Here is a 16,308-nt window from a genome sequence, read left to right as displayed (position 1 = left end):
GGGACTCCTGTGGTGTGCTGAGGGTGCCCTGGCCTCATTCACCCGGTATCTCTCCTCAGAGCAGCCAGCCATCCACGACCTCACCTTTCAAGCAGGATGTGTTTTTCTACAGTCAGTCTTCGAGCAGCGAGAGCCCTGGCCTGGGAGCAGCCGCCACGCCCATCATCATGAGCCGGAGTCCCACAGGTCAGTGGCACCTGGTGGTGTGCAAGATATAATTGGGAGGATGGAGCAGGTGCCCCTGGCATGCTGCGCTGATCATTTTCCCTTCATCCTGAGCAGCATTAGGCCCTTCAGTCGTGCCAGCTCGCTTCACCTATCTGTGAGCCTCAAGAGACCTGTGTTCTTCTCTTTATTCTACAAGTGGGGAAACTGATGCTCAGAGAATCAAGAACTTTAATGGAGATACTACAGGAGAGGAGTTGGGATTGTGTGTTTAGAAAGCTCTGCTGACTTCTCGCCCTCAATCATGCAGGGCCCCTCTGTTGTGGTGACGACCCTGACAATACAAGGATAAGAGGGAGCAGCATGCGGGAGTGCTGGAGGAGGCCAGGATGGAGTCCTCTGGAAGTGCACACAGCTCAGTATAGGCAGAGCTCCTGGGAAGATCTGAGGGAAGAGAGGCTAGAGAGGCCGCGGGCGCGCTGCTGGGAGGCCCCGGTGAGAAATGTGTTACTAGCCAAATTAGAGGGTCTTTAGTCTTGAAGATCCTTAAGTAAAAAAATGCTACCTGCAGGTGAGCAGGACCATTGAGCAGCTGTGTGCTAAGTTAGAAAGGATGAGCGGGGCAGTGGAGCAGGGAGGGACAGCAGAGGGGAACAGAGTGACACAGGCAGCTGGGGTCACAGGAGAGGATGTCAAGGGGTGAGAACCCACTTGGCTTTGTAGTGGTGATTCAGGAGTCTGGGCCTTTCCAGGTTCTGAGATCCTTGCAGCTGAGCAGAGTTGGAGGCACTAGCTGTGTGGTTGGCACTGTCCATCCAGGCAGGCACCATGGGTGCTGAGAAATCAAGGCTGTCGTTCTACTCTTGAGGAACACAGCATAGCATGGGGCAAGTGCGGGACTCTGGAGGCTGCGTCCTAACACTAGGTCTGCCACTCAGTGTCACATTGGGCAACTAACTGAGGCTCTCCTCTCTTGATCTCCCCTTCCCTTCCCTCTCCCCTCACTTTCCTTCCTCTCCTCTTCTCCTTTCCCTTTTCTCTTTTCTCCTCCCCTCCTCTCCTTTCCCTTCCTCCTCCCCTCTTCTCTTTTGCATATCGAACCCAGGGCCTTTGCACTGAGTTCGATATCCCAGCCCTTCTTAATTTTTATGCTGAGACAGGATCTTGCTGAGTTGCCTAATCTGGGCTCAAACTTGTGATCCTCCTGTCACAACCTTGCAGAGACCAGATTACAGGCGTGCATCCTAGTTGTCCATGCTCAGTTTATTACTGAACCTTTCTGTGCCTCAGTTTCTTCCAGCCAATAAATGAAGGGAGGGAACTAACAGTTTCTACCTCATAGGGTTGGTTTTGTGAAGGCTAACCAAGATTATGCTTATGGGAAGTATAACTATTAACCTAAGCATATTAAATAATTGGAATAAAACAATAATAGCATAATCAGCAGTTTTATATGGAGACATTCTTGCTCTCCGGGGACCTCTGGCAGTGTCTGAGGATGTTTTATTTTTCATGGCTGTGGAAGGGGGCTTCTACTGGTATCCAGGGGTAGAGTCTAAGTATGTTGCTAAACAACGTATCTGCTTTAACCCACAACGACAAATTCTCTGGCTCCAAATGGGATATAGGTTGAGAAACTCCAGTCTAAATGATGGTCACACAGTTGGGGCCTGTGGGCCATTAGAGTGGTGCCAGGCAGACTGCTTCTGGGGTTCTCACACTGAGGGGGGTGTTGGTGAAAAGGATGAGCAAGTCAAAGGGAAGATACAGGGGGAACATCAACAAAACCAAGAGGTCCTTTGCGTTAGAGCTTCCCAGATAATGGAACAATTGTCTGCTTCCTCTCGTTCAGTCCCCTGTGGTTGGGGAGCTGTGGAGCTATATTGTACTTCTGGCCACATCACTGAGAAGCCCAACTCTCTGAGCCCCACCCCCCCATCTGTAAAATGGGATAGTTGTGCCCATTTCTTGATTTTTAAAAACAAAGCTTAACTGAATATTGATGAAATGAATTCAAGAATCTGTGACCAAACCTAGTTCCTATGTGGAGCTAGACAAGTACCAAAGTAAATGAGGTTTTGAGTAAAGGGAGAGTTAGAGTTTGTGGCTTTGCTAAAGGTCACTCAGGAAAGAAGCGAGCCTGGAGTAAATATGGTAAACCTTGCCCAGTGTGTACTGCATCTCGTGGTGAGGTGCTTCTCACATCCCCCTTCCCTTTGTGTAGTATTTAGCCTTGTGGGTTGCTTTCTACCTCCAGTCTCAGGTATGCTGTGCTAGGTACTCACAGGGTCAGGGTGGGCCAGAGGAGAGGCAGATGGGGGTGGGTGGGAGGTGGCCTTAGAGGTCCTGACACCGAGGCTTTCCTAATCTTGGATGCCCCAGCATTGGTTATTTCACATCTGGGCCTCCTGGGTCTCTCAGGAAGGTGCCTGTAGTCTGGGGGAAGACCCTTGCTTTGAAGTATCAAGAGTACTAGTCAGTAGTCTCAAGTAGGACTGCACTGAGCTGCAGATGCCTTCACCCACGGGGATCCATAGAGCCAGTGGCCCTCCTGCCAAGAGTGTAATGGTAAAGGCTCAACAATGGGGCTCCTCTATTGAGGAGAACATCAGGAAGTGGAAAGATGTTCCCCGTTCCTGGATAGATAGAACCAGTATTGTCAAAATGGCCATATTCCCAGAAATGTTACACAAATTCAGTGTAGTCTCATTCAAAGCACCAGCAGTATACTTCGCAGATCTAGAGAGCAGCATCTAAAATAGCAGAAGTGATCTTGAGCAACAATAGCACAGCAGAAAGCATCATAATACCCGACTTCAAGCTATACTACAAAGCAATGGCAATAAAAATGATACTGGAACAAAAATAGACATGTGGATCAGTAGAATAGAAGAGAGAATGCAAAAACCTCCCCAGACACATTCAGCTATTTGATCTTTGACAAAGATGTCAAAATCTATGTTAGAGGAAAGACAGCCTGTTCAACAGATGGTTCTTGGAAAACTGGCTGTCTGCAGAAGGTTGAAGCAGAACCCATATCTTTTACCATGTACTAAACAAAGACCAAAATAGATTACAGATCTAAACATTAAAACAGAAACATTGAACCTACTCGAAGGTGAAATAGGTAAAATACTTCATAGATGTAAGAAAGGATTTTTACAAATAGAACTCCATTTGCACTAGAAATAACAGCAAGAACCAACAAAGGGGCTGGTGAGATAGGAAAGAAGTGTCTATTTGAGCTAAGCACCTGCTTTGGCAAGCCCAGGAACCAGGGTTCTATTCCTGGTCCCGCATGCCATGCTGGCCTCACCCCAGGGTGTGCTGAGATGGTGACTGAATCTGGGTGTGGTGGCGCATACCTGTAATCCTAGTGCTGGGAAGGCTGAAAACAGGAGGATCACTATGAATCCGAGCTGCATGGTGAGACCCTGTACCAAATACATAAAATGAAAAAACAAGTGAGCAAATAGGGACAGCAAATCAGCAAATGCTGTGCTTCTGCATAGAAAGGGAACCAGTTAGTAGAGTGAAGTGATAACCTACAGAATGAGAATATTTTTTGTCAGCTATTCTTCAGGCAGAAGACTAATGTCTAGATTATCCAAAGAACTAAAAAAACCATCTACAAAAACAGGCCAATTAAAACAAAAGATCCAATCAAGAAATAGGCAAGTAAAAACAAATAGACACTTCTCAGGAAAGAAGTACAAATGACCCACAAATACATAAAAAAAACTGTTCAACATCTCAGGCCATTAGGAAAGTACAAGTTAAAATAACTTAAGATTCTATCTCACATCAGAAAGAATGGCAGTCATGAAGAAGTCGAAGAGGAGCAAGTACTGGCATGGCTGCATTGTTGGTGGGAACGTAAACTAGCACAGCCCTTACAGAAATCAGTACAGAGATTTCTCAAAGAACTAAAATTAGAAATCCGTATGACCCAGCTACTGCCTTTTTAGGTATCTTCCCCAGAGCTAAAAAAGTCATCTTACGCGATACATGCATCCTAATGTTTATAGCAGCATGATTTATAATAGCTAAATCCCAGAAGCAGCTGGTATACCTATCAACAGACAAATGGATGAAGAAAAATGTGCTATCCATAGATAATTGCATACTACATGACTATAAAGGAGAGTAAATTTGAGATGTTCATAGGAAAATAGATTTGTCTGGAAAACATAGTGTTCTTTTAAAATTAGATTTTATTGGTACATTTTAGATATACATAATGATCACATTCATCAAAGAGAATTTGTACCTGTACATGATACAATGTTTTGTTCTCCAGTCCCCTATCCTCCCTTCAACCTTTCCACTCCTCCCCATTTATAAGGCTTTGTTGGAAAATATAACGTTAAGTGAAGTAAACCAGATACACAAGCTTAAATGTCATATGGTATCTCTCATTTGAGCAAGACAAAGTATAAACAAAGAACATAATAAAGGATAGAAATAGGGGATAGTTCTTTTGTAAATGAGGAGTCCAGTTGACCAGAGGTGAGGGGAGAGAGGTGTGGGATGGGGTAGTAAGAAGAATTAAGTGATGACATGTACAGGAAGCTACTCATCTCAATGAATGTAAATGCTATGTCTGATAAATATGAGTAAAAATAATGGAATGAAAGTGAGGAAAGAGGATTTAGAGAGAGAGAGAGAGAGAGAGAGAGAGAGAGAGAGAGAGAGAGAAGTAGGGTGGAAGGAGATCTTAAAAAGCAGAAATAGGGCTGGCCAAATAGCTTAGCAGATTAAAGCACCTGTAAGCAGGCGCAGGGGCAGGGGGTTCGAACCCCAGGTTTGCCGTGCCAGCCCCGCCCCTGGGGCACACCGAGCAGCAATCGAGACTGGGCTTGGTGGCATGCGCCTGTAATACCAGCACTTGGGAGGCTGTAAACAGGAGAATCACTATGAGTCCGATCTAGTAGAGAGACCCTGAACACCCTGTAGACCCTTCCCTAAAAAATACCAAAAAGAAAAGCAGAAATAAACTGTATTATGTGCATGTACCCATTCCCCAAGAATGTAAACCTCATGTACTGCAAACATATATTAATGAAACACAAATAATAAATCAGTAAAATATTTCTCATGATTAAAAGGGCTTCTCTGAGGGCTGGCAAGATAGCTCAGTGGACTAAGCACCTGCTTAGGCAAGTGCAGGGACGGGGGTTCCATGTCTGATACCACATGCCATGCTGGCCCTGCCCCCAGGCACACTGAGCCCACCACAGAAATAGAAAAGGGATGGGGTTGTAGCTCGGCACAAACAGCCTAGGTTTGATCCCCAGTAAAAATTAAAAAAATGTTGTGTCTGCAGCCATTACATTCTGAGCTACATCAAGACACTGACTTGGGGCTGGGAAGATAGCTCAGCAGTCTAAGTGCCTGTCTGGCAAGCACAACAACCTGCATTTGACCCTGGTACCACATACTGTGCTGGCCCCGCCCTGGGCCCACCAAGCAGGCCACCAAAATCGGGTGTGGTAGTGCGTGCCTATAATCCCAGTGCTAGGGAGGCTGAGACAGGAGGATCACTCTGAGTCCAACCTGCGTAGGGAGACCCTGTATCAAAGAAATAAGTAAGTAAATAAATAAATAATTTTTTAAAAGAGACTGAATGAATATTCCAGTATTTGAAAACTATTCTCCAATTCAGCAAAGAAGTCGCTCATATCACCCACACAGGAATAAAACTCTCTTAGTAAACACATTCATTTACATAAGTTACATTAAGCAGCATTCATGTTGGAACCACATTCGTGATCTGCAACCTTAAGCTGGCTGTGATACAACAGTTAAGAGAAATACCAACGGAAATGTCTTGTGGAAATCAGTTGGACATATGGGATTTACAATAAGGAATATTGTGTACTTTATCATTATTTGTAAACTCTTCTTCTGATTCATTATATTAGTAAAGTTTACAATCAGTGTGTGCCTGTGTATGGGCATATAGCAGAGGTGCCCTTTTATTTGTTTTTATTTTTTGTTTATGTATTTGGTATGCATTTTTGTGCAGTATGAGGTATCAAACGTAGGCTCTTTTTGCTGAGCTACATCCCCTTTCCTTTTTTATTTTTATCTTGAGTCTAGATCTTCCTAAGCTGCTAAATTGCCAAGACTGGGCAATTGAACCTGTGATCCTTCTGCCCCAGACTTCTTAGGATGGCAGGTGTGCACCACCACACCTGGCTGTACACAACATTTTGAAGTCTAATCCACATTATTTTTGCCATTTTTAAAAAATATATTTTTATTTTTATTTTTTAGTGTATTTGGTACAAGATTTCACTACACAGCTCAGACTCATAGTGATCTTCCTGTTTTCAGCCTTCCCAGCACTGGGATGACAGGCACGCACCACCATGCTCGGACTCCACACAGCTCAGTGCGTCCGAGGGCATGGCAGGCATGGAATGTAGTGCTGGGGATTGAACCCTGGTCCCTGCTCTTGCCTGAGCAGGCACTTAAGTCTGCCGAGCACACTGGCCCTTCACCATCATTTCTTAAGTTTGGACAACAAATTACAAGTCAAGCTCTGATTTGTAGCACTGGCAAATTTTTGTGGTGCAAATACTCCTATGATGGCTGATTTTAAGCTACCACCATGATATCCCTGGCAACATATATGCAGCCACTCTCATAGGGTATTTCTTTTGTCTGGATACAGCAGACAGAAGAGAATATGTAATAATAGTAAACAATAAATAATGAGAAAGTAAATTTGAGTATTATTTTCTTTGAATATAATCTTTCTACTTCTAAGCCTATCAATTTAATTTTTAAGAATGCCCTGTGGGTAGTAGCCAGCTTGCTACACTCCTAGTCTAGGCTAGCATACCAGGAAAAAGTGGAATGGCTTGATTCCCAACACCCTGTTCAGCTAGAACGACCTCTATAGATCCACCTCCTTTTCTTTCTTCTTTTTAATTATTAATTTTATTGAGAAATAAATAGCAATGAGACAGTTTCAAAACAGGATAGTGGACAGTTACAATAATTAATACATTGCATATTGTTATCTTCATAGTAGTTATTCATAGTACAAGATGCAGACATGATATCCTGTCCAAACACTATTAGTACAAATCTTCTCATTGAATTAAGAGAAAGTAGCTGTATATATATCCTATTTTGTATATACAGATACAAAATGGTCCTTCATTTATATCCCCCTTTTTCATTTAGGTGTGTGAATTCGGCAAAATAATCCAATATAGTCCAGTAGTCATAGTGGGTTATCCATAGGACTGTGCAGACCTCAAAAGTCATCTCTTTAATTGCTGGGCTCCAGACCTTGTTCCTTGCTCTAGCTGTGTTTTCTACCACCCTATTTTTTTCCATAATTTTATTGAGAAATAGCAATGAGACAGTTTCAAATCAAATTAGTAGGACAGTTTCAATAATTAACACATTGCATACTGTCTTCCTAGTGGTTATATGATGTACAAGATGCAGACATGATATCCTATTTACAAACACTATTAGAACAAATCCCTTTGTTCCTTGAATTAAGAGAATGTAGCTGTATATCTATCTTAACCATTTTGAATACACAGATACAAAATGGTCATTCATCTGTATCCCCTTTTTTTGTTCCATTGTTTAAGTGTTATAGGTGTGTGAACTCAGCAAAATATTCCAAAATAGTCCAGTAGTCCATAATAGTATTGGGTCTTCCGCATGACTGGCAATGTCTGAAGTTATTGACCTGAGTCCCCTACAGCTCAACATAACACCATGGCTTTACTTCTTATACTTCATTTTTATACTATTCTGCTGGATGGTTAAGACCAAGGTAAAGCAAGACCTATGTAACAAGAATTGTAGCTTTTGTATCTGATAAGGTCAGTCAAATTCCCTTAGGGTTTATCCTGAGACCCTGTATCTCAATTTAAAGATCCTTTGTGTCAGCCATGTGGATGACTCACAGCCATTGCTTGACCAGTTTGCTGTCTGTGAAAGCCTGAGAGAATGTTTTCTCTCCATGTGACTCTCCTTAGGCACACTCTACATCATTGATCAACTTTCCTCTTTGGCCCCATAATCTCCTTGATCAGAAAATTTGAGACACAACTGAGTTACATGATGTTACAGTACAGGTTCTCATATGTCCTGAGTCTTAACTGACCTTGGAAGGCTAGGGCCAAAATGTTGGCTTTCCTTGCAGCCCTCCTTTTTCTCTAATTTTGGTCTGCAAACTTAGGTTGTTAACCCTCCAGAAGAGAAGCTTATTGTTATTATTATACAACCTAGGTTGTTGAGCTTAACCTCACTATCTGTCTGAATATCAAAACATTTTAGGCATATCATGGAACAGGTATTTTTCATCAAGTATTGATATGTTAAACTATAAATCCCTACAGAATATGATGAAAAAAATTTTTAAAAATTAAAATATATTTTAAAAATAGGAATAAACAATTATACACGTTTACACATAAGTTTAGAAATCTAACCATGTACAGTATTGTAGCAGGACAGTCCTGTAACACTCCTTTTCCTGTCTCCTGCCTTCATTCACCACCCCCTTCCTTTTTAAACAAACATCTACCCAAGAGACAGCACGGCAGTGAACGGCGTGCCATGACAAACAGCACATATTCAGAAGATCTGAATGACAGGCACTCCAAGCGTGAACCTACCATTACAAATTGCCATCTTCAGTGCAGTTGCTTAGTTCACAGGCATCAGCATATATAGTTAGAGTGAGAATCCTTCCAATTAACTGCTAGATTCAAAAATCTTCTGAAGATTCTCAGGATCATTGCCTTACCCATCTTGTACATATAAATGCATGGCTTTGCCTCTGTCATGTTTTGTAGCTCTTTTCCTTGCTCTGTCTTCATTGTCTAGTCCTCACGTTCTTGCCTTCTTTTTAATTGTGTTATAACTTTCGGTTTGTATTTCTTCTTTTGAGTTCTTACACTAGGGAGACTATGCGATATTTACACGTGTGTCTGGTTTATTTCACTTATGAGTATATCTTCAAGTGGCATCCACTTCAATATGAAGGCTTCGAGTTTATCATTCTTTATAGCTGAGTAATAGTCCATTGCATAAAAATACCACATCTTTTTCATCCGTTCCTCAGGTGATGGGCATCTTGGTTGTTTCCAAGATTTGGCTACCACAAATTGTGCTGCTATAAACATAGGCACACATATATCATTATGATATGATGTTTTCAGATCCTCTGGGAAAATTCCCAGTAGGGGAATAGCTGGTTTGAATGGGATTTCTAGTTCTAGTTTTCTAAGGAGTCTCCACACTGATTTCCATGACGGTTGCATCAGTCTACATTCCTACCAGTGGTGGAGAAGGGTTCCTTTTTCCTCACAGCCTCTCCAACATTTGTTGTTGGTTGATTTCCTTATGATAGCCATTATTTGTGGGGTGAGATGATATCTCAGTGTTATTTTAATTTGCATTTCATGGATGGCTAGTGATGTAGAGCATTTTTCATATACTTATTTGCTTCTTTAATTTCATCCTCTGAGAAGTGTGTGTTCATCTCAGATGCCCATTTCTGGGCTGGGTGTTTAAATTTTGGGGCCCTAGTGTTTTTTAGTTCTTTATAAATACTAGAGAGCAGACTTTTGTCTGAGAGCTTATTTGTCAAGATTTTTTCCAAATTTGTGGGTTGTCTTTTCACATTGTTGGTAATTTCTTTTGACATGCAAAAACTTCTCAATAGAAGGAGGTCCCAGTCATTAATTCTTTGAAGTGTTGCCTGTGCAATTTTATTTTTGTTCATGAACTCTTTGCCTACCCGTATGTCTTCAAGAGTTCCTCCTATTTTCTCTTCCAGGAGATTTAGTGTTTCTGTTTTAGTGTTTAGATCTTTAATACATTTTAACTTTAGCTTAGTGCATGGTGATAGACCTGGGTCAAGTTTTAGTTTTCAGTAGGTAGAGAGCCAGTTTTTCCAGCACCATTTGTTAAAGAGGTTATCTTTCTTCCAGTGAGTATGTTTTGACCCTTTGTCAAAGATAAAGTGGCTGAGTGTGTTTATATGGGCTTCAACATCTTCTAATCTATTCCATTGATCCTCAGGTCTATTTTGTTGCCAGTACCATGCTGACCACCTCCTTTTCATGGGAATTCTTTTTCTCATAGATGGCAAAAGCAGAAATTCCCCGAGATCAAACCTGAAATTCCGCTTTGATAAGCTCAGCCACGCCAGCTCCAGTGGGGTAAGGAACCAGAGTGTGGGGACAGCTCCTTACCATATCCCCTCTGAGCAGCCTCCTTTCCTGAAAGCTTCAGGGGAAGTGCAACTCAGCTGTTACGTGAACGTCACCTGAGGGAAGTGGAGAGACTATAGCTCTGATCAGATCTGGGGTTGATGCTATCTGACCCTACATGGTGATGGCACCCACGTGGGGCCTACCAGCTACTTTGCCACATTTCTTACATCACAGCCTTGGGCACAATTATGCCCACATAGGAGTTATGAATTTCTGGCTTCCTGGGCCTTGTGCCCTTCTTGAGGTAATCATATTGTTGAGAGTTGAGTGCACAGAAGCCAGGTTGTCTGGTTATTTAAAACTCATAGATATTTCCTAAAACAGGGTCACTAATGTGAATGAAGAATTCTTCTCCTGTCCAAGGTGAGGTGAGTGAGTGCTTGTCCTGGGGTGGCCATGAGGTGAGAGCTTGGTACCAAGGGCCTCATAACCTGAGAGTGGCCAGAGAGACCCTGCCAGCTGAGGAGGTCCCCACAGTGTCTCAGCCTCTATGATAGTTCTCCCCATCTGCAAGGGCAGAACAGGCTGATGCTGTGGGTGTGATGGAAAGGGTTGCCCATGGAGTTAGGGGAGACTCATTACATAGGTCTGCTCCTACTGGTTGACCCTGCTTCCAGCAGGCAGAAGAGGCAGCCCTGGGCCCACCTCATTCTCTGAGGGAAGAGCTTCTCAGCTCGTTCCTGGCTTCTCTGCTCTCAGGAGGCCTTTCCCTCTCTTCTTGAGTCTTTGAACAAAGCTGTAGGCTGAAATGTGCCCTCCCTATATGCCAAGGGGTGCCCCTTCCCCCAGATACTGTGAGAGACAGCCCAAGGGGGTTTCTGCCCCCATACCTGCTCTCTACTCAATGAACTTGTGGTCCCAGCAGGGCAGGGCAGGCCTGAACTTCTCATGAAGTCAGGACTGTCTGAACCCCAACACCACTGCAGATGTTCCTGTCTGGAGCTCCCAGGGGTCTGAGACAGTCAGGTCCAAGGGAAGCCCACTTTGTGTTAAATGTATTATGAAGAAAAAGAAAAAATGGGAATGTCCGTATTCACCATCACCACCTGTCATGGATTTTGCATGCCTCTGTTTACCAAAATGCTTCTGATGCCCAGCTTCTGGGGCTGTGTGAATAAAGTTGGACTCCCTTGTGTTTGGCATCCTCATCCGGAGTGTAGTCAGTGGCCCACAGTCAGGGGTAGTGTGTGTGCCCCAGCCCTTAGTCCTGGGTGTGCTTCCTCTCTTCCTTTGCCAAATGTGTGCTCACTATCTCCTGCCTTGCTTCTTCCAGGGAAGCCCCGATTCTGTCCTGCAGAAGGCTCCTGTTCCGTCAGTTTGGGGGTGCCGTCCACTACTCTGATCGTCACAGGCCCACCAGACCAGCTGTCTGTCCTGCGTCCTGACCTGGTCACAGTCTTTCCGGGTCCTTTGCCAACACACTTTTATCTCTGGACAAGACCTTTTTTTGGAGGCTCTCCTGCTCCTGACCTCCCAGTGTGCTGTCTGTCTGGAATGTTCGCCAACTTGTTTGTGTGTAGGAAAGACAGGTTGGGAAGGGAGGCTCTTAGTACAGGGGTTCAGCCAGAGGTGTGAGAGTGCATCTGCTTCAGAGTCAGAGAGAGTGGTGGGTGGGGAGCAGAGGGGAAAGCACAGCATGAAGTGTGCTCTGTTTGTCCTCTGTCACAGTGCAGTGTCCTCCTGGGCATGGTAGAAAGGAGCTTTACCACCACCCGTGTGTGGAGCAGGGGTGCAGGGTCTGCTTCCTGAGAGCCAGAATTCATAGCATCCTCCAGGCTGTCCTGATAAAAAACAGCTCCTTTGTTCCTGTTTCTCTGGAGCTCCCAAAACATCTCCCTGCTCTGGGCTAAGTACTTTAGACTTCTCTGTGGGCACAGGCAGTGGGCTGTGCTGTTCCCACTGTCAGTGCATGCTGAGCCAGGCTTTCGCAGGTGGAAGCTCCAAGACAGACCTGGATGTGTCTGGGGTCATTGCCACACACATCCTTGACTGTAATGAAACTTTTCTCCTAGTTAATTTCATGCAGGTTCTGAGTATCCTAGCTGTGGAAGAAGCCCTAGGCAATCGCTCCCCTCTGAGCAGATATTTTTTTCCCCATGAAGGAGTGGGAAGCCAGGAATTCAGGGAAAGGAGAAGGAATTCAGGGAAAATGAATGAGCCAGTGCTGGGAGATCACTGGTTGATAACCTCAGGGGCCAAGGGCTCAGCCAGGGTCTGTGGGATCCAGATCTCTAATGCTTATAGAAGTTCAAGGAAGACATAACTGTTATTTAAAGCACCCATTTGTTGGAGAGGGAAAGGGATAGAAGAGGGATGACTTAGCAGGTTCTGGTTGGGCCAGTGTGCCGGGGTTGATTTTAGGCACGTGGGGAGGAACACAGTGTCCCTCTGCAGTTGTGCCCTGCCCTTTGAGGAGTAGGCAGTGCTGCCTCAGGGGCTCCTCCTGGCTTCTGTGCCCATTGACTGTGTCAGGGGCATGATTCCCTGGTTCTTCTCTTCGCTTCCCAGCTGCAGGTCTGTAGGTGGTTGTCACATCAGTAAGATTTCTGCAAGCCAGGCCTCATGTGGCTGTGTGGTTAAGTCACTGCGTGCTGCCCCGTACCAGTGCCACCTTCTCTGGGATGATGAGCCAGCTTGTCCTGGGGAGCAGCCCTGCTGGATCCTTGCCTGTCCGAGTCTGTAGGCCATTTCTGCTGCTGGGTTTAGGGCAGGGTGTCTGCCAGGGAAAACACAGAATCTTAACAGATCTTGGGAGGTTCTGCAGCCTCAAATGCATATGCGCCTTTGGGGCAGGGCTGCTGAGGTGACACAGCCTGGGCTCCCTGCTTTAATGAACAAATGACAAGATTTCCAGTCAAGTGCTTTATTTGTATTAGGGATCTGGACTAGCAAGCCAAAGCTTAGAAATGGGACACACTTTTTTTTTTTTTTGGACTGACATCATAACTATTTCTCCATTGCTTTTGCCATTAGGGCAAATTTTTGATAATTTTTGTTCCCTATTCTCATATTGGATCCTACTTGCAGCCCAGGGGACCCCTCTTTCCCTCCCCCACCTTGAGAAATGTGCTTACATACAATACTAGTTTGGTAAGATTTATCTAGTTAGAAGGTCAACAAAATATCTGTTTAGCTTTTATTAAAAGTCAGTGTAGCGGCACCCTTTGCTGGATGGAGGCCTGTGGATTCTGGCAGGGTTCTGTTGGCTGGGTTTCTGAAGGAACTCGAAAGGTCAAACTGTATTTTCTTTGAACACTCTTACGGCATTCTGGCTCACATCTCTGAAGAGCCAGTATTTAGAGATGTTTGGTGGCTGTGCCATGCTGCAATATGGTCAAGGAGTCCTCTGGGCTTTCCAAGTTACTCTCATGCTGTCATGCTGGGGGAACCTCCTATTTTCCTGTCACCCTCCGCAGTCCTCTCCTCCCAGTAGTGCCTCCAGGTCAGTGATGAGGATGGCAGGGTATGTCCGGAGGAACCGGGAGGCACAAGTGTGCCTGCCCCACAGAGGCGTAGACCTGGGACGTGGTCTCCACTCTTCTTTGACCTTTGGGGTGCTCAGGGCAGGCTCTCACACACCCCTCCCTCTGGGTCATGCCTCACCATCTCTAGAAGGTCCTTCCTGTAGTTTCCACTATGTACTGCCAGCCTGCCTGAGGTCCCCATGCTGAGAGGAGAACAGGCATGGGGTCTTTTCTGCCTTCACTCTTCTGGGCTGTGGGCGGTGTCTCATGTTCCTGAGGGGCTTGTGCCCCCACACACTGATCCAAAATGTATTTCCTCTTATTTCTGTACTTAATCATGGGGCTCGGCCTGGGTAGATGGTGCTCATACTGGCATTTGGGGCCTTTTTAATGTGACCTTCATGAGGAGTTCATATCTCTGTCCCTGAGGCCATCTGACTCACTGCAGAAGCTGTTTTCCAGGCGGCCTAGGGCACCCAGCAGCCTCCAGCTGTGCTCATGTTTAAAAGCAGATGCAGCAAAGCTTGAGACGGAAGGTCTTAGCCAGAGTGCCTGTCTGTGGTGATGAATGTCAAACAGTGTTTCCTGGATCGTATTCAGCTTCATGGGCGTCAGTTTGATGCCCAGCCCTTATGGCTCATTGTAGCGTCTCATCCAGCCACGTTGTTGTCCAGATGAGAAACTTTAGCTCCAGTGAGGGGAGAGAGCTTGCTTGAGGTCACACAGCTAGCTAGTGACAGAGCTGGGACTGCAGCCCACACCCAGCTCCATAGTTGGTAGAGCAGGCGGCTGCACTTCCTCGGGGTGCATCTCTTCCTCACAAAGCACTGGCTAGGCGAGGTCAGTAGTAGCAGTGTGCTGATGGGGCCTCAGGCTCTGCTGTTTTCATGGTGGGGGGGCTCTTTTAGGTTGGTCAGCAAGGGCCCTGGATTTGGGGTGCAACTTGAGCAAAGAAAACAGGAAGGGAAAAAGATTTCTGACCAACTGCTTCTTCGTTCTTTAGCAGTAGAGGCCAGGCCAAAGGTACAGTGAGCCGCTCTTGGTTTTGTTGCTCTAAATTATGATGGAAGGAAAAAGGAAACTTTATTTCTCCCTGATTCTCTCGTGCCCCCTTGTGGTAGTAGGGATGGAACTCAGGGCCTTATGTATACTAGACAAGGGCTCTACCGCCAAGCTATACCCCAGCCTCTTCCTGATACTTCAATGAAGGTTGTTAATAAAAGTGGGACACAGCTTATTTTACTTTCCTTACCCTGACCCTTGAAGGTGCCAGCTCAAACACTACCCTTTTCAGTGTATCTTAGTCAATAGAGACCAGTCTGTTGTGGGGGAGTTGTTGGGGGTTCAAGTAGATCTTATGGCTCCACAGGCTGGCATGGACCAGACCAGTCTACTGCTCTGAGAAGCTCATTGCCGCTTCCCAGCCTCTAGGTACCCCCTTACCAAAAGCAAGGGCTGGGCACTGCACCTACGGGCATTTTACTGCCAAGCCTTGGAAGCCATTAGTCCCTTTCCCTCCCCAACCTCACATGCCTCTCCTTTCAGGGTGGCCAAGTGCTCCCTTGAAAAGAAGGCAGTCCCCTAGAGTGAAGGTCAGCAGAGCCCTATCTGGGGAGAGTCTAGTAGACAGTGCTCTGTCCTTTGCCAGACCAGCCCCAGCAAGCAGAGGTTTGACTGCAGACTGGAACTTAATTGCCATCGTCTTTGATTTTTGTGACATTTCTGCTTGGAAGGGTGAGACTCCCCTTCCCACTCCTTAGCATGTGTGCCAACTCTCCTGTGTCTTGGGTGTTACCCTCTAACACTCCAGCTCAGGGAGTGCTGCCGTCTGTGTGAAGAGATTCCTGTGTGATAGAACCTAAGACGTATAGCTTGGAAGTGGTCCCTGTGACGATGACTTTTCCTTCTTTCCTCTTAGTGAGGAGGTGAATTGTAGACCCTGACTGCCTATGTCATGTAAATAGTGTACATTTAATTTATTGCTATGGTAGCACATTGTATTTGTTAATGTATAAAACAAATTCTAAAAGGTTGACAAATGTATATTTTGTTGCTTAAATGTGTCTTTGCAGAAATTGACATTAAATAACATATTTTGTGTCCATTAGTGTTCAAACTTTTTTGTATGGGGCTGGCTGCAGGCCTGGGGATGACCTTTCAGTTTAGTAAAGGTTTCATATTAGCTGGCCAGCAGTTGACTTACTTTGACTCAAAAAGTGTTTAAGGAGTTTGTAATGAGCCATCAATGTTTAAAGAACTCACCCGACTTAAAAAAAGGCACCTAGAAATTTCACATTAAAATTTCTGTCTTTAAAAATGTATTTGGGGGGCTGGAGAGATGGCTCAGTGGTCTAAAGCACCTATTTGGAACTAGCTTGGCAAAGCATCAGGGACTGCGGTTCAATCCCCCAGCACCACAT

General features: G+C 45.1%; 1 protein-coding gene across 6 annotated transcripts in view; it reads left to right on the top strand.

Annotated features, from left to right (window-relative positions):
• The window catches only part of Rap1gap2 (RAP1 GTPase activating protein 2), a 270,799-nt gene extending 254,831 nt beyond the window's left edge, over positions 1-15,968 (top strand). For 5 of the 6 annotated variants that reach the window (XM_023719944.1, XM_023719943.1, XM_004635324.2 and 2 more), the window contains 4 exons: positions 60-186; positions 10,294-10,370; positions 10,749-10,792; positions 11,698-15,968. In XM_023719944.1, the coding sequence (XP_023575712.1) occupies positions 60-186; positions 10,294-10,370; positions 10,749-10,757 (213 nt within the window). In that variant the 3' untranslated portion in view covers positions 10,758-10,792; positions 11,698-15,968. The remainder of the gene's footprint in view (positions 1-59; positions 187-10,293; positions 10,371-10,748; positions 10,793-11,697) is intronic. The other variant, XM_023719942.1, reaches the window with a different exon arrangement.
• The last annotated feature ends 340 nt before the right edge of the window (positions 15,969-16,308 follow it).

This window comes from Octodon degus, unplaced genomic scaffold (assembly GCF_000260255.1).
Source record: "Octodon degus isolate 3935 unplaced genomic scaffold, OctDeg1.0 scaffold00072, whole genome shotgun sequence".
NCBI classification, from domain to species: Eukaryota; Metazoa; Chordata; class Mammalia; order Rodentia; family Octodontidae; genus Octodon; species Octodon degus.
Note: the sequence above shows the minus strand (reverse complement) of the source record. Positions and strands in the feature narration are given on the sequence as shown.